The sequence below is a fragment of the Mesoplodon densirostris genome, chromosome 15, assembly GCF_025265405.1.
Source record: "Mesoplodon densirostris isolate mMesDen1 chromosome 15, mMesDen1 primary haplotype, whole genome shotgun sequence".
Classification (NCBI taxonomy): domain Eukaryota; kingdom Metazoa; phylum Chordata; class Mammalia; order Artiodactyla; family Ziphiidae; genus Mesoplodon; species Mesoplodon densirostris.
Genome location: NC_082675.1, coordinates 19,717,892 through 19,740,355, shown reverse-complemented (window position 1 = coordinate 19,740,355; position 22,464 = coordinate 19,717,892). Strand labels below are relative to the sequence as shown.

Sequence of the window (22,464 nt, the reverse complement as noted above, 5' to 3'; positions counted from 1 at the left end):
TCACGGACCCAGCCGCTCCACGGCATGTGGGATCTTCCCGGACCGGGGCACGAACCTGTGTCCCCTGCATCGGCAGGCAGACTCTCAACCACTGCGCCACCAGGGAAGCCCACATTTTAGTTTTATACACACTTTAAACTCTAAAAACATATTATAGTTTTGTATGGTCAACATTCATATATTTCACATACATATTTACTCTTTATGATGTCTTTCATTCGTTCCTGCATTTCCATCTGGGGTAATTTCCCTTCTGCTTACAGTAGCTCCCTTTCGTATTTATAGTAATGGAGTTTCACTACTGACAAATTCTCTTGGTTTTTGTCTGAAAATATCTTTATTTCACCTTCATTTTTGAAGGAAGTTTTGGCTGAGGAAAGAATTCTAGGTTGGCAGCTTTTTTCTCTCATTACTTTAGATATGGCCATTTCATTGTCTGTCTTTCTTTTTTCTTAATCATTTATTTTAATATGTCACAGACATTTTGTTCATATTACTGCCCCTTTAAAAATGAGGTGTCTTTTTCTAACCTCTGGTTGCTTTTAAAATTTTCTCTCTGTCACAGGTTTCCACAGTCTTATATTGATGTGCAAAGATACGTTTCCTCTGTACTCATCCTGCTTGGGGTGTTCTAAGTTTTTTGAATCTGTAAGCTGCTGACTTTCATCATTTTGTAATATTCTTAGTATTATATCTTCAAATACTGCTTCTGTCCCATTCTCTCTCTTCCTTTTTGGGAGTCCAACTTTACATGTGTTAGACCTTTTAGGTATGCCTCACGTGTCTCTAATGCCCTTATTTCTTTTTTATATTCTTTTTTCCCTGTATTTCAGTTTGAGATGACCTACTGACCTGCTTCCCTATTCATTAACCCCGTCTCGCATTGTGACAATCTGCTATTGGTTCTAACCACTAGGTTCTAATTTCAAATACTTTATGTTCTAGAATATCTGTTTGGTTTTCCACAATACATTCAAATTATGCTGAAACTCTCTATTCCTCCATCTAATTATTTTGTCCATCTTTTCCTCTATTGTCTGGAACATATTATTTACAGTTATTTTTAGGTACTTGTCAACTAACTCCAATATCTAATTCATCTATGGGTCTGCTTCTATTGCCTTGTTTATAAGTCATGTGATCTTGCTTCTTAGGTGGAAAATCATTTTTTACTGTATGGTGAAGATTGGAGAGTCTCTATATATTGTTATTTTCTACCTGCAAAAGAGACAGAGGGCTCCCCTTATTCTCTGCTGCACAGGTAGGGGGGGAGTTCATCACCCAACAGGGGATTGGGCTGGGCTGGGCTGGTCTGCCATTTGTGTAGGACTCAGTCTGCCTCTGGTTGGTCCCTGTTCCTAAGGCCTGGCTCTCCATGGAGTTCAATGAGACCTCTGTCTCCTCAGCACTGGGTTCAGTTCTGCCCTTAAGAAGTCTTCAGGATAGGTCTTTGACCCCCGGCCCACTCAAGCTTCAAAACTTGGTGTGTGTCTTGAGCAGGGGACTCATCATGTTTTGGGGGCTCCTCCAGCTTCATCGTTTTTTTTTTTTAAATATGTTTGATGTTATAATTTTTTTTATTGTTTTTTGGGGGGCAGGAGGGTGAGGGTTTGTCTGCACCGCACGGCTATGGGATCCTAGTTCCCTGACCAGGGACTGAACCCAGGCCCTTGGCAGTGAGAGTGCAGAGTCCTAACCACTGGACCACCAAGGAATTCCCAGCTTCATCTGTTTTTTACTCCAGATCCAGAAACCTCTTCTGGTTTTTCTGTCTCCCAGAAGCAGCCTCCTGACAGGGGCCAAAGCTGGATTCTCATCTACCCACCACACCTGGACCAGCTGTCACCCCAGGTGATAAGTGGTTATGGCTCTTCAGTGGGGTTTTCATCTCTTGCCTGTTCTGTTTTCGGATTCCTGCCACAACAGGTGTACATTTCAATACCGTTTAATACCACAAAGCTGTGGGAGGTTTCAATGTGTCTTCCAGAAGCTCTTGGCCTGCCTCTTCAGATCCCCTCCCAATGTCTTGCTGGGAAAACCAGTTGTGGGTTTGAGGCCACTCTTTCCCACCAAGTCTCCAATTTGTCACTCTAGTAATGTGGACCATAAACCTTTGCTAGTTTCTCTTTCACCCAGTAGCAGCCCCCTGCCTCGCCTTCTGTGTCCAGAATCAGCAAGCTTCTGCAGAAAATAAAATGGCTGGTAATGCTCAGTGCACCTCTGAATGATTCTTCCTCCTCTGGAATTTTAGTCCAACTATTCCTCACTGATTCCAGAACACTATAGAGCTTTAAAAATATGATTTTTATAGTTGTTGTCAGCATCTCTAATAAACTATATCTTGTAGTACTAATTACTTTTGACGAATTTCTAAGATATCTAGTAGTCTTAATATTTCCCAAAGTACAGTTTAAATATGCTTTTGAAATAAAAGCATTGATAAAACAGTCACTTCTTACCTCTTCATAAAACTTCACCTGAGGTACAGCTTCATTAATTTCATTCAAACAAAAATCTTTAAATAGCAAGAAACCTAAAGAAAAAGAATAAAAAATTTCAGGGTGGGCGATGAATGTAAATTTTATCCCACAAGGTGTTTTCAAATTCATTTGTTTCGACCTCTTCCTCCCCACCCTTAAAATAAAAAACGGGGTTTCAAGAGGCTACTTAATGCCTAAAAGGAAATAATCCAGGTAAAGTAAGAGAATCACACACCTGGTTCCTTGCTTTGAGGTTCCTTCTCTCTTGGCAGCCCCCCTCCCACTTTTAAAAACTGCACAGTTAACAGTGCTAGTGGTTACCACCACTTAGTGCTACTGGTCACCAGAATAAGTGGAAGATTAACCAAAGAAATCAGAGATACAGGTAATACAGAAGTTGGTAAGAGTCACCATGGAGCTAATAAATGCTACACCCACAGAAACAGAATTAAAACTCCCTTAAGAAAAAAAAAAGTACTTTCCTAACCTTTCTAGACTTTTCTCTCACCACTTATCAGCTCATGTCCCTCCAAGTCCCTACCAAATACCTCGTGCCAGAGCAGATCACCCATTTCCAGATGGTGCTTTTCTGCTTCACAACTCCACGCCTCATCTTCAAGCAATCAGTACCTTCTGCAGGGATACTACCCCCATTGCAGAGTGCCTGCTACACAGTGGGAGGCCAATAAATATGTGTTGAAAGAATGTTTGTTTGCACGGCCCTTCCAACATGCCTCTGCCAAAGTGCTCACCCAGGTTAATTATCTGATTTACAAGTCTCCCACCCCAGTACCAAACCCAGTGGCCAGCTCAATGCCTTGCACCTAGTCAAGCCTCAGTGAATGAATGAAGCTGGAGAGGACAAGCTGACACCAGACTGAGGGCAGAGATACTGGAAGATTATGAAAAGTCAAGAGCAATGAGAAGGTCCAAACAATTAAAGGATTGTTAGGAGAGACAGAAGTCACAGGGGAAAAAAAGTGAAGAAAGACTCACAAAAAGTCTAAAATGTTGGGCAAAGGTAGATCAGAACTCCCCAGGCAGGACAGGAAGGAAGCAGCTTTGACAAGATTTTCATTCAAGTTAAGGTAAGAGTTATATAACTTGAGCTTGTCTGTTGTTGCCTCGTAAATTCCCCTCCATGCTTCCAGGAACATGACCTTTGAAAACGGTAAATGTTTGTTCAGTGGAACTAGAAGAAAGGTATTTGGACTCCTTGGTTAAATTGGCAAGACCAGACTAACAGGGGCTGGGTGCACAGCTCCAGCAGTAGCACGGCCGTGCTCATATTGTCAAGGAACTGCAGCAAGGCCAACATATGGAGGGAGTAGGGAATTCAGGAAGCAGATGAGTAGGAAGAACTGAAGATGTGAATCTCTACCGATTTGCATGTTAATATTTTTATTTTACATAAGAGAGAGGTTGACTTTTTGTTCTCATCCATTTCAAAGTAATTTCCAATTTCCCTTGTCATTTCTTCTTTGGCTCATGAGTCATTCAGGAATGTGTACTTTAATTTCCAGATATTTGGGGGTGTTTTTTTCAGGTATTTTTGGGATATTGATTTCTGTTTAATTCTGTTGTGGTCAGAGAATACATTCAGTAGGACTTCCAATGCTTTTAAATTTACTGAAACTTGGTTTTGGCCCCAAACTTGGTCCCTCTAGGTGAATGTTTCAAGGATACTTGAAAAAAAAGAAAAGAAAAACAGTATATAGGGTGGAGTGTTTCATTAAATAAAGTAGAAAGGCAATTAGGCCAAGTTGGTTGATAGGGTTGTCCGGGTGCTCTAAATCTTACTGAATGTCTATTTATTCTCTCCATTATCGGTGGAGGACTGTTGAAATCTCCACTTGTAAACTGGAAGGGAGGGGAAAGAAAGAAGGAGGAGGATGAAGAAAGGGAGTTGAATGAATAAACATCCAACTTCTTTAGATGTTTACCTACTTCTTTAATGCAATTTTACCTACTTCTTTAATGCAATTTCCATCATCAATGTGTAAGATAAGCCAAAGAATTATTTGGAACATCATATAGGGGGAAAAAAACAGTATTTTCTTCGTGGCTGTACATAAACTGAAGCATTACTTTCTATCACAGCAGCTGTTAAAATGGAGCAGCCAGAAGAAAGATATTTTGCCTTTTGGATACATCCTAGATCATTGTGTTCCAGGCTGAATGCAATTTACCTTCATTAGACTTAAATTACATTAAAAAAAAATGAAGCATTACTCAGATTAGAACAAAAGCTAAAGGGCAAAAATAAGGAAATAATTTGCCTAACTGGTTCACTTCATCGGTGCGATTTCTCCAGATTTCAAAGAATAAAAAGTAGTGACCCAACACCTGCTTACTAGGTAACTGTGGAATGTGTTTACCCTTGTTTCTATATTTGAACCACTGCAAACTGCCTGAATACTGATTAACTTCCGAGTGTATGTAACATCCAGGAAAGGCAAACTATCCCAATTTGCCACTAAAATACTTTTTAAAAATTAGTAGAAAGTATTGTGTTATCTTTTATAAAAGATCAATTAAGAACTTTTGAAAGCATTAAATATATGTGGTTTCTATGGGAAATTGAAATATAACCACCTAAAAAATTTAAAAGAGGGAAAGAAAAATATGAAAACAATCTTGTAAGAAATAATACCTGTCCTAGGTTTTACCAAGGAGATTCAAACACTGGGAAGGAGGATAGACTGCATAACTGCTAGAAGTTCCTACCAAGATTTACTCATTTGACAAAGCATTTACTGAGTGTCTACTAAGAGTCACCGTGCTATATGTTGGTGAAGACAGAGGTTTTCCTATAAGAGACTTATGGGTTTGTGTAAGGGGCAGACAACAAAGTAGTAAACAAATGAAATAACTGTAATTTATGGGAAATGATATAAAGGAATTAAATATGATGCTGAGATCAATGATAAAACAGAACGTCAGTAAGACCTCTCTGAGCTGTGGGATAAACAAAGTACAAAGCATTTCAGACTAGAAAAGGCCAGAATGCCTAATCTCACACCTTCTATTCAATATTGTGAGCTCTTAGCCAGTGCAATAAGAAAAGGAAATAAAACTTACTAAAACTGAAAAGGAAGAGTTAAAACTAATTTTATTCCTAGACAACATGATTAACTATATAACAAATCCTATATACAAAATAACTACTAGAATATATAAGTGAATTTAGGAAGATCCATAAATGACCATAAAATACAAGGTCATTAGCTAAAAGAATCAATGACATTAGATACACTCACATCACACAGTTTTAAGATGGCATTTTGAAACAAGTCCATTTGCAATAACATCAAAAAAGAACCAATACTTAAGAACAAATAAATAAGAGATATACAAGGCCACTAAGTGGAAAACTATATAATACGACTGAAAGATGTTAAAGAAGATCTAAATAAATGGAAAGATATAGTCAGTTCATGGATTGGAAGACTCAGTATTGCAGATGTTAATTCTCCCCAAATTGATCTATGGAGTCAATGCAATCCTAATAATAATCCCCATCGGCTTTTTAAAGAAACTGACAAGCTGATTCTAAAATGTATATGGAAATGCGAAAAACCTGGAATACCCAAAACATCTTGAGAAAGAAGCAAAAGGTTCAAGGACTTACACTGCTTAATTTCAAGACTCATTATACAGCCATGGTAATCAACACAGTGTGGTACTGGCATAAGACTAAATCCGTGAAACAGAATAGAGGATCCAGAAATACACTTATATGTGCTCAACTTATTTTCTACAAAGATAGCAAAGCAATTTATTAGGAAAAGGAAGTCTTTTCAACAAATGGTGCTAGAAAAAACTTATATCCAAATGGGAAAAGAAAAAAAGTAAGAAACAAATCTGAAAAAGGCCTATATCCCATTTATGTATACATTAAAAGAAAAAAAAAACCTCTTACAAATCAATTTTTAAAAGGAAACAACTCAATAAAAGAATGGGCAAAAAATGTGAACACTTCACAAAGGAAGAAACATGACTAGCCAATAAGCACATTAAAAGGGCTCAATACTGTTGGTCATCATGCAAATATAAATTAAATAACTTTGAGATAACACTTCATAACCACTAGAAGGGCAGAGTTCAGAAGACTGACAATATCAAATTTTGGCAACCAGAAGCTTCGTTCGCTGAGAAGCATATATAATGTTTTGGACTCCTCGTGCCTCTGAATCAACAGGCAAAGGGGAATTACTGTGCTGGCTGGGATGATTGATGGGCTGTGACTCCACAATGGAGGGAAGGGGAAAGAAGGAAGAAGGGAGGAGAAGAATAAAGGGAAGAAGGAGAAGCTCTTCCTTAGCATCAAATACCAACTAAAAACTATAGAAGGAATGATGGAGTTAGAAAATCAATAGGTGGGGCTTCCCTGGTGGCACAGTGGTTGGGAGTCCGCCTGCCAATGCAGGGGACACGGGTTCGTGCCCCAGTCCGGGAAGATCCCACATGCCGCGGAGCGGCTGGGCCCGTAAGCCATGGCTGCTGAGCCTGCGCGTCCGGAGCCTGTGCTCCGCAACGGGAGAGAGGCCACAACAGTGAGAGGCCTGCGTACCACACACACACACACACACACAAAAAAAAAAAAAAAAAAATCAATAGGTGCCAAAACCAGGGGGCAAAAGTTTGATAAGGAACAAAATATTTACACAGTCTCAAAAGTAATTTCCCATAGATTACTTATTACTTACAAAGGGAAAGTAAAGACAGGCCACAGATTTGGAGAAAATATTTGCAATATACATATCTGATAGAGAACCTGTATCCAAAGTACACAAAGAATTCTCAGACTCAATGATGAGAATATAAACAATCCAGTATTTTTAAAAATTGAGCAGAATATTTGAATACTTTCACCAAAGATGATATATAAATGTAAAATAAGCACATGAAATGATGTCCAACATTGTTAATCATTAGGAAAATGCAAATTAAAAACACAGTGAGATATCACTATATACTTTTTAGAATAGCCAAAAAAAAGAGAGAGAGAGACAATGCCATTGCTGACGAGGAGAGGATGTGGAGTAACTGGAACTCTCATAGACTGCTAGTAGGAATGCAGACTCATTGGAAAACATTTCTTTAAAGTTAAAATATCCATTTGCCATTCAACCCAAATAATCACACTCCTACGTATTTACCCAATAGGAATGAAAATTGATGTTCACACAAAAATCTGAACACAGATATTTGTAGTAGCTTCATATATAATATCAAAAAACTGGGTATAACCCAAATGTTCTTCAATTGATGACTAGGTAAACTGTGATGTATCCATACAATGGAACACTATTCAACAAGACAAAGGCATGAACCACTGATACATCCACTATAAGTGAATCTCCAATGCACTGTGCTAAGTGAAAGAAACCAGACCCAAAGGCTACATGCTCAATGAGTCCACTTATGTGTCATTCTGGAAAAGGAGGAACCACAGGAACAACTAGATCAGTGGTTGCCGGGGGTTGGGGTGGGGTGTGGCAGTCAACCATAAAGGGCACTAGAACATTTGTGGAGGTGATGAATTACTCTGTATCTTGACTTTGGTAGTCGTTATACAACTTTATGAATTTGTCAAAACTCACAGAATTGTACATTGTAGATGGTGAGTTTTACTTAAATTATACCTCAATAAACCTGACTCTTCCTGCCACCCCACCAAAAAAAAAAACAAAACAAAAACTGGTGCTAAAGAAGAAAGAAAAATAAGACTGGGTACATACAACTAAGTCAGGGACAAGGCTCAAAAGATGTTCCTGAATAGAGGCTTTAAGTCGATCACAAATTGGGATCTAAGATTTCCAGAAGCTAATGCCTGATCACTTACATGGTTGTCAGTCTCTACAGGATGTTTTTCATAAAGCACAAGTTTGTATGGAAGATAAAATCATTCACACACAGAGGCATGGGACTTAAATAAGTAATTACAAAGGTTCTGGGTAATGCAGAGGCTGGAAACAACTACTCTGACACATTCAGGATACACAATAGTCTTTACAAGTGAAAATAAAGGAAATCATAAATGATAACTAGAAAAGCAAACTCAAAAATACAGAAAAAAAGCATACAGATGTAAAAATGGAAAACTCCCACAGGGCACCATGCCCCTCCTAAGATGAATAATACTAACTTAAATTCCCACTGAATAATTCTCCCTTTCATTTCTTCCAAGTCCCAAGAGGAATAAATAAATATAAATCAAAATGAATATTTAGTTATTTATTTTTGTCTACTTCATGCAAACCTTAAATATATTTTTTTATTTGACTCTGCTTATCAAACTAGAACTTTCACTTCCTGACTTAAAACTTTACAGAAGAAAATTAGTAACAAAATGTAGTTGAGGAATATTGTAAATAGGTCTTCTAAATATCCAAATTATCTACCCCACCTCCAATTTAAATTCAGCACATACGTGCTCAACAAAATATTCTTAGATTAATTAATGAGATCACTCATTTAGATAACGGAGAGATCTGGGGCCCTGAATATTAACAGTCTAGTAGACAAAAGCACAAATGGTAATGAATGTGGCCAAAGAAAAATTCATAGAAGGTTCCAAGCAATTGGCTCTTACTTCAAAAGGGAACAAAGAAAATTGGGACTGGGAGGAAAATGTGAAAATTCAGTGGCAAGAAAAGTATATCTAAACGCTTGCAATAGTTGGATTACTTTCAGCCTTTACCAACATTATGAAATGATGGAAAAGAAAAAAATTTCTGGCTATGCATCATGCCAATACGCTTTCCAGACTGGGGTCAATTTTTTTCATTTGTAACAGTTTAATGTACATCTAATAGTAAACAAACAAAGTGACAAAATAAAGTGAGATTTAAAATAACTTAAAATTGAAGTATTATTCCAACAATCCACCTGATTTATATTTCCCAAAGACGTCTCAAAGAACAATGATTAAAGCTGGCAGTATGGAAATTAGGGCACGTGTGTACATCACAGATTAAACATGGCCAGGACAAAGTGGGGAGGGTGTGTAAAACACACTGGGTCTAACCATAATTTTAACAAGGAAGAAACAAAATAACAATCAACCAATTAATGCATGTGTGTTCACTTGGTGATAATTCATGAGGCTATGCACTTGAACTTGAGCACTTTTCTATACATATATTCTATTAAAGGTTTATTTAAAACAAAAGGGAATCAACCAATAAGTTTTTTGTTTGTTTGGTTTTGTTTTTTTTTTTTTTTGGCTGCATTGGGTCTTCGTTGCTGCGCGCGGGCTTTCTCTAGTTGCGGCGAGCGGGGGCTACTCCTCGTTGCGGTGCACAGGCTTCTCGTTGCAGTGGCTTCTCTTGTTGCAGAGCATGGGCTGTAGGCACACGGGCTTCAGTAGTTGTGGCTCATGGGCTCGAGTGCAGGCTCAGTACTTGTGGTGCACGGGCTTAGTTGCTTCTTGGCATGTGGGGTCTTCCCGGACCAGGGATCGAACCCGTGTCCCCTGCATCAGCAGACGGATTCTTAACCACTGCGCTATCAGGGAAGCCCAACCAATAAGTATTTATGTCATGGTGCTATAAGTGTAAATAAAGGGGTTCTCAGAGCAATTGCAATCTGATTGGAGCTACTGAGAGACATACATAAAAGATAATACCTAACTGCGTAGCATTAGTTAAGTGCCATACTCGCTTTGCAGGGAGAGATGCATTGCTTCCTAGATCACGGCATGGCCACCTCAACATTCGTCCAGTCTCCCATTCGTCCTGTGTGCTGCTGCCTAGATCTGACCATGCTGTTCCCTTGCTTTTGAACTCATCATTGCACAGAACGCTGGATTAGACCCAGCCTCTAACATCTGCACTGCAGTGCACGCCCCGCTCGGCCCCACACCTCCCCAGAGCTACAGCGCCCACCTGCCCAGCACGGCCGGACGCAAGCGCGGGTCACTCAACACGCCTCTGTGCCTTCACACACGCTCCTCACTCCACCTGAAACAGACTCCCCTTCTCAGCACCCGCTCCCTTCTTGCCAACCACCTCTCTACCTGCTTCCCCACCCCCACCCTTCTCATTCCCTCCAGACTTGACCTGGTTAACACCCACTTTACCTTCAGGACCTCAACTGAGCATCACATAACGCAGTAAACTTCGAAGAGCCCCCCAGCCCAGCCAGATGGAGGAGCTATCCCTCTTCTGTGCTCCCACGGCCCTGGGTCCTTAGTGCTTTCAAGGCCACTAACTTGCAGCTATCTCTTTTTATCTTATGAATGGACAAAATGGCTCAAAGTTGTAAAAATAAATTAAAAAGGTATAAAATGAAAAGTTTCCTTCTGGTCCATGTCCTTCATCTTCCCAGTAGCGCACCCACCACCATCACCCCCAAGGTAATGGCTATTACTGGTTCCTTGTATCTTTTCGGGGAAGTGATGTGTGTTACTTCTTGGCCAGGTGCTAAGAAATCTGTGTGATTCCTTCACCCAGCTCGATGCAGGAAACTTCACAGTCCTAGGGACACCAGGGCCACAACATGGCAAGAGCTTGGCACGTGGAGGGGGGCCTCCCGCTAACCCTGCACCGCTACGGATGAGACAGACACTCCCATGTGTGGGTCTCTGTCATAGGCGCTGCATTACCTCGTAACACAGCACAAGGCAGGCGCAAAGATGAACTCTTATTTCCTACCATACTGTTTCCGTCAGCCTTTTTTTCATAACTCGAGACCATGGATATCTTTCTATACTAGTCACGAAGAGCTACCTGGCCGCTCCTTACCACTGCATTATTCCAGCAGATGGAATGTCAGAAGTTATGTAACTTGTTCCCTAATGGTGAACATTTGGGCTGCAGGAAATATTTTGCTTTTACAAAATTGCTGCAACAAATAACCCTCTCCGTACATCATTTCTCATGTGTTCAAGCCTATTTGTAGGATACATTCCTCCGAGTGAAACTCCTGAGCCAAAGGTTATATAGACATTCTGGTATTTTAATAGACCCAGCCAAATTAGCCCCATCCGAGCAGTACCTGTTCGTACACCCACCGGCAATGCATCAGCTCCTGTTTTTAAACCCACGGCCATACCAAAAGTGTGTTATTAAACTTCTGGATCTTGTGACAATTTGAAAGATTAAGAAAAATAATAATAGTTCAGAGTAATTTGCACTTTGCTAACCTTTAATCAAGTTGAAAATCTTTTCATATGTTTAGGTTCCATTTTCACCCTGGGTTACAGGTCTTTGCTCACGAGCACGTCCAGGGCCTTCTGTATTGAGGTTTGCTACTCAGCACTGCTGCTCAAGGAATCCTTCGGGCCCTCCACCGCTTGGGTACTGGTCCTGTCGGCGTGATCAATGTGTCCATTTCTTGTTCCTTGTCTGTTCCTGGCGTTCAATGGCAATACTTCTAGTATCTCCCCATTAAACGTGACGCCGGCCTTGGGAATACACAGCGGCATAGTGTTAAGAAAGGCTGCGCCTCTAACGATGTCACCAAGGAGCTGTTTACATCAGGGGCTCTGGGAGGGAAATGGCCTGCTCATGTGTGGTTTTCTCTCTAATCCTCAGCACAATGGCCAGTTCTTAATCAGCTCAATAAACATTTGATAAATTTACTAAGGGAAGATCAGTATGGCTCGCGCTATAGTCACAGATGGTTCCGGGAAGAAGTAAAGTACAGGCCAGGTGTGGAGAGATTAATGGGCTACAGAGTCGAGAGAAAGAACAAGTGGTCAGAGACAGGAAATTTCCATGGAGATAAGGAAGGAGTGAGACTTTGAATCTGGACACAGCATGTTCTTATGGGGAAAAGGTGGAAGGAACGCTTTATCCCACCACTGAGGCTTGAATGGGTGTGGGGAGATAGGCTTCATCCGGCAGGCTGAAGGATCCCTCTAGAAGAATCCCAGTGCTAGGTGTTTCTCAGTTACACAATGCTTCACGTGTGCTCAGAGCTTCGGAATGCCAAAGAGCCTGCTGGGGAATAGTTTTTAATATAAGTGGGCAATTGTTTCATGAAAGGTTAAACTCAGCTCTCAAATCCTGGGCGGAGGATTTTAGAGCCGGGCCTCTTTCTTCTCATCACGGCAAAGCTGGATCCTTCTTCCTTCCTCTTCCTTAGGATGCTCATCTGCCACCACGTCTGTCCCCAGATGACCCCTTCATCCTCATCCCATCCCTGAAGCCGACCCATAACAGGTACAAAGTGTTGACCCCTATGCGTTAACAGTGTCTGCCTACCACCTGGCTCTGAATATTTCTACCAGAACGGGAAGATGTCAGCAAAAGCCTTCGAGGCTCAAAAAAGTAGAACCTTGATGGCGGAACACCAGGTGGTGACAGTGCCACAGCCAACCCTCTGGGGCAAGAAGGCCCACAGGCCGCTGTTGGACCTCCAGTGACTGGTGGCTGGAGTGGGCTTGTCATATCTTGACATGAAATCTCATGACTATGAAATGATTTCTTACTAGAGCAATGGGATGGTTTCTGATTATTTAGTCCAGATTCATTTTAACTTGTAGCCAGCTGACTCTAGCAATTTGTTAATTAAATGACATAGGTATGTTTAAAAGTTAGTGCGTTTACGTGTTGTAATTTTGTACGCTCGGGGCCTTATACCTTCTGCCAGGAGTGGGGATGTGGCGGTGGGAAGTCCCTTCCACCCTTTGTGTGTAACGGGGACAAGCACCCAGCTGTTCTCCCGCGAACCATCTACTCAACACAACTGCCCAACTGGGCCCTCTATTTCTGTGGGTGCTCATGCTAACACTGGTGCCAGCAGTGCACAGATGCCCACGAGGGCCACGATGGAGGTGATGGACAGGACACTGGGTGTATCATTGGTGGGCCATGACTTCACTCCTGAAATGCTCTCCTCACGCTGAGAAAATAATCACAGAGTATACAGCTATACTCCTACTGTTTACACAAAATGCTACAAATAAGGGTTTTACAGTAATGGCAGTTGAAAGGATTTCATGCTAAAGCAAAAAGATAAAAAAAAAAAAAAAGAGTCACTTCCTCTGATGTATAAAATACTGAACTAGATGCTTTCTAGTCACAAAGAGGAAAACAGCATCAGAGGTTATCTTTAGTCTCAAGGAATTTGGATTCCAGTTAGAGAAACTGCACGGAAGAGGCACCTGGAAATCCTACATTTGCCACAGGAAGTGCCAAATAAATGGCACATAAGGAACATCAGAAAATGGACTGTTCGTGGTTCAGCTAATACCTGAATGGCTGGATCTTTTGTTGTTGTTGTTTTTGGGGGTTTTTTTGGCCGTGACGCAGGGCATGTGGGATCTCAGGACCCTGACCAGGTATCAAACCCGCACCTCTCCCCGGCAGTGGAAGCACAGTCTCTTAACCACTAGACCACCAGGGAATTCCCAAATGGCTGGATCTTTGAGAAAAGCACAGGCCAGAAGGCGGTGTCCCACAGAGGGAGACAGAGTGTAAGACTCATCGGTGGAGTACACGCTAGAAGAAAAAGACAGAGAAAAAAAAGACTGAGGCCAGCCTGGGGGACCTGAAGGACAGTAACAAGAAGGACTGTGTCCTGCAGTGGGGCTTTAGGACAGGTGCAGAGCGGGAAGGGGACGGGATGACACGGTATTCTCAATTACCCCGTTTGCTTCCTCTTTCTGTGCATTAACTAGTTCCTTTCCTTTCATAGTTTTGAATAATTTAAGGAAATATACTTTATAGAATGTACTCATTCCCCTAAGTCAGGGGTCCCAACCCCCAGGCCACGGACCAGTACCGGTCCATGGCCGGTGAGGAACTGGGCCGCACAGCAGGAGGTGAGCAGTGGCAGGCGAGTGAGCAAAGCTTCATCTGTGTTTACAGTCGCTCCCCATCACCTGCATTACCACCCGAGCTCCGCCTCCTGTCAGATCAGTGGTGGCATCAGATTCTCATAGGAGCGCGAACCCTACTGTGAACTGCGCGTGCAAGGGATCTAGGTTGCGAGCTCCTTATGAGAATCTAATGCCTGATGACCTGAGGTGGAGCTGAGGCGGTGATGCTAGTGCTGGGGAGCGACTGCAAATACAGATTATCATCAGCAGAGAGGTTTGACTGCATGGAGACCATGATAAATCAACTGCTTGCAGACTCACGTCAAAACCCTATCAGTGAGCGACAAGCGAAAACAAGCTCAGGGCTCCCACTGATTCTGCATTATAGTGAGTTGTATAATTATTTCATTATATATTGCAATATAATAATAATAGAAATAGAGTGCACAATAAATGTAATAAATAGAGTGCACAATAAATGTAATACGCTTGAATCATCCCAAGACCATCTCCCTCCCACCCCGCCCCAGTCCATGGAAAAACTGTCCTCCATGGAACCAGTCCCTGGTACCAAAAAGGTTGGGGACCACTGTCCTAAATTACAGAAACTAAGTATACTATCCCTTAAATGGCCTTTGAGTTCTTCTTGAGTCGTCTTTTTCCCTCACTCCCCACATTCACTAGCTGACCTGTTAGGCTTTATCTTCAGAATAAATCCCAATCCACCCCCTTCTTGCATCTCCACTGTCCTTGTCTGATGTAAGCCAGCACCGCCAACTTCCTGGACGGCGGCAGCCTCCAAATTCATCTCCCTGCTTCCACTCTCCCACTTTTGACTTGGATAATTCATTCGCCATAAAGAGGCTGGAATGATCTTAAAACAAATCGGACAGGGTCAAAACCTACCAGAGCTTCCCATTACACGTAAAATAAAACCCTGATTCCTGCCCGCCTCTCTCTCTGCCTACCTTGGCCTCTGGCTGATCCTGGAACCTGCTGTGTTCTTTCCTGCCCCTGCTGATTACCAGGCTGTTCCCTATTCCAAGAATGCTGTTCCTTCTCGGCTGAGAACGCGCTTCCACCTGATCCTCACAGGGGCTCTTTCTTTCTCAAAACCAATCACTTCTTCAAATCACTTCCTCAAAGAAACATTCCCTAAATAACTAATTTAAACAATAACCCAGTCAGTCTCTTTCTTGTCACCTGCTTTCATTACCCACTTATCCCTGATAAGATGCTTAGACCCAACTCATTATTCATGACACCCCAGAGTCAGAAGGTCCCCACACCCCACCCATGGGCAGTACGCCCTAGACTCTGGCTCCTGTGGTAGCCAACAACCTGGGTGGTTTTCACCAACTCTTTGTGCTAATGTTCCTTGGTTTCCTGATTGGCAAAACAAAAGGACTGGGATAGATAAAAATCTAATGTTTCATTTAAGCCTAGCACTCTGTGGTTTCATGAATTAAACTGGGGTCGGTTTTATTTCATTCTTTTTTGCTGTTGCTCTTATTGCTATTCTGACAGATGGAGACGGGGGAAAACACATAAAGAAAAGAAGAAAAGAGTAAAGGAAGAAAGGTGGGAGGCAATAAAGGGGAAAGAGAAGGTGGAGAGAGGGTGAGGGCTTTTTCAAAACCACTTCTTGTGGGAAATTAATCGTGCTGCTTTGTCCTGGCAAGAAGTAGCTATTTCAGGAAGAAAATAACCACCTCATACATGGCCGCTTCAGCACTAGTTAACCTGAACTCTACTGCTGTCCCTTAAGGTGTTTCATCTATTTACATCATCAGCTCAGATAGTGACCAAGGGCCTGAGCTCTGGAGAGGGGCAGACCCCAACTCTGTAGGGTCAATTTCAGTTCGGCCATCACTGTTTACAAGATGCCAGGCAGGTGAGAAGCATCTTCACCTCTGAGTGCAGGTCCTCTCACCTGTAAAATGGGGCTGATGCCAACCTCGGCATGGGGTCATTTTGAAGACTAAATAAGATCTGTAGGGGACTTCCCTGGTGGTGGAGCGCTTAAGAATCCGCCTGCCAATGCAGGGGACATGGGTTCGAGCCCTGGTCCGGGAAGATCCCACATGCTGCAGAGCAACTAAGCCCATGGACCACAACTACTGAGCCTGTGCTCTAGAGCCCGCGAGCCACAACTACTGAAGCCCACGTACCACAACTACTGAAGCCCGCATGCCTACAGCCCATGCTCTGCAACAAGAGAAGCTACCACGATGAGAAGCCCGCGCACCACAACGAAGAGCAGCCCCCACTCGCTGCAACTAGAGAAAGCCCGGGCACAGCAACGAAGACTCAACGCAGCCATAAATAAATAAATAAACAAACAAACAAACACACACACACACACACACACATAAGATGACTTTTTTAAAAAAAAGATCTGTATGTAGAACACTGAGCACCTAAGGGCTTGATTATGGGCTGTTACCATTCAAACGGCACTGATACAGAACTTTTCAAAGCTTCTGCTTCTGAGGTTTACACATGCTGCTATGCGTAAGCCAGAAACTGATCATCACCATCTTTACATCATTTTGTGAAGTTATAACAATGGTGTTATGCTTCTAGGGTTTTACAGGTAGTCCCAATTTCACATATTTAACACATTCTCCTGCCAAGAACCAAATACTTTATTTCAAAAATAAAATTACACTTCAGAACATAATATGGTAACCAGCGCCGGAATTAAGCTCCCACAATAACAACCAGAAAACTGGACAAAATATATGAAGTAACTTTTCAGACGCAGAAGGGGTGTAGTCCCTGAAAGAAGGAGAGCAAACTAGGAGGACCCCAGGCTGCGTCAGCTCTTGGCCTGGAGGTACTTTCTGAAATGTGATGCTGGGAGGGGGATCCAAGCAGACCATGGTGGTCCTGCCGAGGCAAAGGCACCAGGAGTTCACGAGCACGAGGTGCCTGGAAACACCAGAAAAATGAATGAAATGAAGAGCTATATAGCTAATATGAGCCAGTGGTGATGACAACTTACTAGGATATACTCAATCCAAAAGAAGACTGGAAAAGAAAAAAGCAACAAGGAAACAAATAATACATGGGAGATTTAAATCCAACTAACTTGGTAATTATTTAAGTGCAAATGCTCTAAATAGTCTAATTACAAGGCAGAGATGAGAGAATAGACATACCATGCAAATACTAATATCAAGAAAGCTCGAGTGATTATAACAATATTAGACAAAGTAGACGTCAGAACAAATATATTATTACCAGGATAGACTTCTCATCATGATAAAAGTGGTAGATTCATCAAGATGACATAACAATCACAATGCGTGTATACTGAGAATTCCCTGGCGGTAAGTGGTTAGGGGTCCATGCTTCCACTGCAGGGGGCACAGGTTCGATCTCTGGTCGGGGAACTAAGATCCCGCAAGCTGCATGGTACAACCAAAAAACCAAAAAAACTGTGTGTACCTATTACAGGAGATGCAACAATGCCTCTCCTAGGCACTTACCAAAGAGAAATGACAGCATTTGTTCACAACAAGACTTGATGAAAAATATCCATAGCAGTTTTACTCGTAATTTCCCTGAACTGGAAACAACCCGATGTCCATGAAAAGTGAAGTGTGTTAATAAGTCCGTACATTGGAATACTATTCAGCAATAAAAGAAACAAAAATCCCGACACAAGCAACATGATAAATGAACCTCAAGGAAGAACATCGTGCTGAGGCAAAGGGGCCAGACACAAAAGAGTGCATAGGATTTGATTCTATTGATAGGATGTTCTAGAAAAGGCAAATATAATCTATTGTGACTGGAAGCAGAAGCAGATCAGTGGTTGCCTGGGGCTGGGATGAGCTGTTTAGAAATGGGCAAGAGTGTACTTTTTAAAGTGATGGAAATGGTCCATATGTGGATTGTCGTAACAGGTACGCGGGTGTACACTTTTGTTAAAACTCAAACTCTATACTTAAATTGGATGTATTTTATTGTGAGTGTTTTATACCTCAATAAAATTTATTTTTAAAAGAACAAAAGCATACAGCAAGTTTATCAGTAAACAAAGAAAAATTAAGTAACCACTGGATCCTTAGATATGTGGTATCTCAAGAGAAGGAAATCAGGCATATTCTGAAAGAGATAAGCTAAAAAGTAACAATAGAAGAAAAGGGCCCAAATCAATGTTCCCAGTAAGCTATCCTATTTCAAGTTCTTTTCCATCACCAATTCTGAACCCACTTCTTGGTTTAAAAGTAGAAGCCACAAAACAAACCTAATTTCAATCTTCTGAAATCGTCATAGATTATACGGTAAGCAAATCAATTCTGAAAGAGCAAACTCTGAAGACAATGAATTAAAAAAAAATCAAAGCAGTGAAATATTTCCAGTAAGAAAAAAAAAAAAAAGATTTCTTTGGAGAGTAAGTGCATCTTACAAGGGAAGAAAGGACATTTGCTTCTTGAAGAAGCTGTCCTGGTTGCTCTCACTGTGTTCTACTGTTATAAACAGTCTCTTTGAGGGACTAAAGCAATTCTCTCTGCCCCCACCTCCACACTTTGCTGGGAATTCTCTTGGAAACCAAATCACAAGAATCTTCTCTGCTCATCAGCGAGCAGAGTTGGGACAAAGCTCTGAACTTTAAGGCTGACCTAAAAGCACCATGTAGAACACAGAGGAGGTGTGACAGTCCTCTTGAGCAGATGGCCCACTGTGCAAAGCGAGCAAGTTACCTTAATTCCGAGATGCACGAATACAGTCATCGCCCTACACCCTCAGGCTCTTGTCTGAGCCTTTCTTTCACCTTCTGGCTCCAACTGAACCGAAGCACATGGTACCCTGCAAGCCCCTGTGCCTCCCACCCGCTTGTGCACCACAACACAATTCACTGCAAATTTATCCTCCCATCTTCAGATGACTTCTCACCACCTCCACTGCTGGCCGCTGGTCCCAAACCCGGGATCATCTCTTGCTGACGCGCTGCAGCATCTCCTGCTTCTTGCTTCCACAGCACCTAGACAATGCTGCATGAGCACTTGGAGTCAGGGTGTGCCGCCCCAGTGCTCAAACTTTCCTGTGTCCCATCCCATGACCAGTAAAAGCGGAGAGCCTCGTGATTGCCTAAAGAGCCTCACCAACTACCCCCCACCTGTCTCGTGGTCCCTTCCACTCAGCCCCTTGGCTGCAGCCTCCTTGCTGTTCCTCCACCACGTGGTTCCAGTCTTAGGGTCTCTGCCCTGCTAAGCCCTCTGCCTGGACCCACTTCCCCCCAGTACACAGGGGCTCAGCCCTCACACCTCCCCAGGATGCTGTTCAACCGTCCCTTTATAAGTGGTGCCTTCTCCAAACACCCTATTTGAAACTGCCGCACACACCGGCAAGCCCTGCCCGCCTTTGGCCTCTACAATTCTCCACATCATCTACTACTGTGCGGACAGTGTGTATTCATTGGTCTGTCTCCCCCCGTAGAATGTTAGCTCCAGGGACTTCCCTGGTGGTCCAGTGGCTAAGTGCAGGGGGGCCCGGCTTCGATCCCTGGTCAGGGAACTAGATCCCACATGCCGCAACTAAGAGTTCGCATGCTGCAACTAAAAGATCCCGCGCGCCACAACCAAGACCCGGTGCAGCCAAATAAATAATTAAATAAATATATTAAACAAAGAATGTTAGCTCCACAGGGGCACCCATAGCAGTATTATTCACGGATGCACGGTACACAGTGAAATTTACTGAATGAATGACTGAATTTTTAGTAGATTTCAAACAAAGCCCGAGAACCACCTCATAGCATATCTCTACATTTCCTGGTCTTGACTTTGACTAGAAGTAGGAATACTAAAATAAATCAAAGATAATGTATAAAACCCTCAGAAAAGGTATTTCCAAAAGAGCTAAAACCAGGGGATATTATGACAGTGCACTGCCACCTGGAATTTCAGGCGTTTGGGGTTCTAAAATCCTAAAACCGCCCAATCATCCCTCTACTGTCAGTTCAAAAAGCAGATGGTCAACTTTTCCAGCAGAGGTTATGTTTCCTAGGTCCTTAGAACTCTCCAGGAATATATATTAAGACCCCAGCTTTGCTAATATTGCTACAGCATGTAGTATTTTCCCTTAATTATGTGGACCCAGGCAACGAGACAGCTACAAAGTTGAGTCAGTTGCAGATGTTGGCTGATTGGCTAGACCTCCCTTTTGGCTAAGAGTGGTTTCCTCACACTTGCCGTGGGATCTAAACTCATGGCTCTGAAACATCACCAGTAGCCCCTTCCAAGAATTTCAGAGATTTCTGGGCAGTAATAAACACTCCTTACAGCTGTCTGATACTGGCATGCCAGAGGTCTGTGGGTTTCACATCCATCCTTTTGCAGAGTGAGCTGGTGGCAAGTAGAAAGTCCTCTGTGGCCTGAGGCTGTTCTAGTCTCCCCTACGTACCTTTTTGTTTAATAAGACATTTCCAGTGGAGCACTTAAAATATATTAGATTCTCAATGTCTCATTCAACAAAGTACATAAAGCAGAGACCTGTTACAGAAAGATCTTTGTGCACTGCCCCCAAATTCTGGATTTTAGTATCATGATATATTAACTAGGAATTGTATAGTTTATATGTTTAAAAAAAAAAACTCCAGCACTATTTACAATAGCCAAGACATGGAAGCAGCCTAAATGTCCATCCACAGATGAATGGATAAAGATGATGTGGTATATATCAATATATACGCAATGGTATATTATGCAACTATAAAAAAGAATGAAATGATGCCATTTGCAGCAACATGGATGGATCTAGAGATTATCATACTAAGTGAAGTGAGTCAGACAGAGAGAGACAAATATTATATGATATCACTTATACGTGGAATCTAAAAAAATGATACAAATGAACTGATTTACAAAACAGAAACAGACTCACAGACATAGAATACAAACTTATGGTTACCGAAGGAGAAAGGTGGGGAGGGATAAATTAGGAGTTTGGGATTAACAGATACACACCATTATATATAAAATAGATAAACAACAAGGACCTACTATATAGCACAGGGAACTACATTCAATATCTTGTAATAACCTATAATGGAAAAGAATCTGAAAAAGAATATATATATGTATAACTGAATCACTTCGCTGTATACCTGAAACTAACACAACATTCTATCAACTATACTTCAATTAAAAAAAAAACCCAGATGCATGCTCATTTCCCCACTAACTTTTCCTGGTGACAGACAGAAAATAGCAGTTGTGAAGTGCTTACCTCCTATTCAGGCTCTGCTTTTTGGGGAATAGGCAAACTTGGTCACATTATTTTAACTAGCATAGAAAACACTAGTTTAGTACACAGGTGGCCATCACTGTCTTAAACCAATAGTAATTCCCATCAACCGCGGGCTCAGAAGAGCTCAGGGAAAATTAAATAGCAACCACCTAAAAGATCAGAGAGAGAGTTGCCAGCCTGCAGATCAGGGGTCTGGTGGTCACATGCCAGGGTTCCTATAGTTCTAGTGATTAGCAAATGTTAAAGGATTGTGCCATTCCAGTAAAAGTGTACCTTTTCTGAATTTTTCTGGGAAGAGATAATCATGGCTGATCTTAGAATCTGAAAGATGTCTTGTAAAAGGAAAACCAGCCCAAATAAATTGGTTTAAAATAAACAAACAAACAAAAAAGACAACTAAATTTCTCATAGGACTGGTTTAAGCCTTTTTACTCTCTTTGAAAGCTGCCACAATTTTCTCAGATGTCCCCAGTTTTCAGAGCCGCAGAGGCTGCGTGGCAGGGCAGGTGGCGTCTCCAACCCGGGGCACCAATACCCAGGCTTGTGGGAGCCAACACAGATAAGGAGTCAGCCCAAAGGACTGCCTGCCAGTGGGGTTTGGACTAACAGCCTTTCCCTCTTCTTCAGTGTCTTTCCTCTCTAGGCGGCATTTCTGTTTAGAGACGCAAGTTGAAAGTGTGCAGAATCTGTGTCCATCATTTCTGTGGGTTCCTTGCCTGCTGCTGCCTGGCCTCTTCAATTGAAAATCCAATTAGCCGTGCTTAATCAAGTGTTTACCTCTGCTGTTTGAAAGTTTAAATGCATCTTTAACTCTTTCCCTCACTAGAAGTCTCCATAAAGGCATGGATAATTGATGTGGAGTTGAATGGGGCCCCAGGTTTTCCCATCTTTTGGGGCTGGTGGCTCTCAGCTGGAGGAAGTTTTACACATTAGACAGGGTGGGACCCC

The 22,464-nt window shown here is 42.1% G+C and overlaps 1 protein-coding gene across 4 annotated transcripts in view; it reads right to left on the bottom strand.

The window, feature by feature from the left end:
• The window catches only part of GRK3 (G protein-coupled receptor kinase 3), a 119,838-nt gene that overhangs the window by 62,106 nt on the left and 35,268 nt on the right, over window positions 1-22,464 (bottom strand). For 2 of the 4 annotated variants that reach the window (XM_060118546.1, XM_060118547.1), the window contains exon 3: window positions 2,460-2,533. The exons of 1 other annotated variant lie outside the window; for it this stretch is intronic. In XM_060118546.1, the coding sequence (XP_059974529.1) occupies window positions 2,460-2,533 (74 nt within the window). Of the gene's footprint in view, window positions 1-2,459; window positions 2,534-11,631; window positions 11,893-22,464 lie in introns of all 4 variants that reach the window. One more of the 4 variants, XM_060118548.1, reaches the window with a different exon arrangement.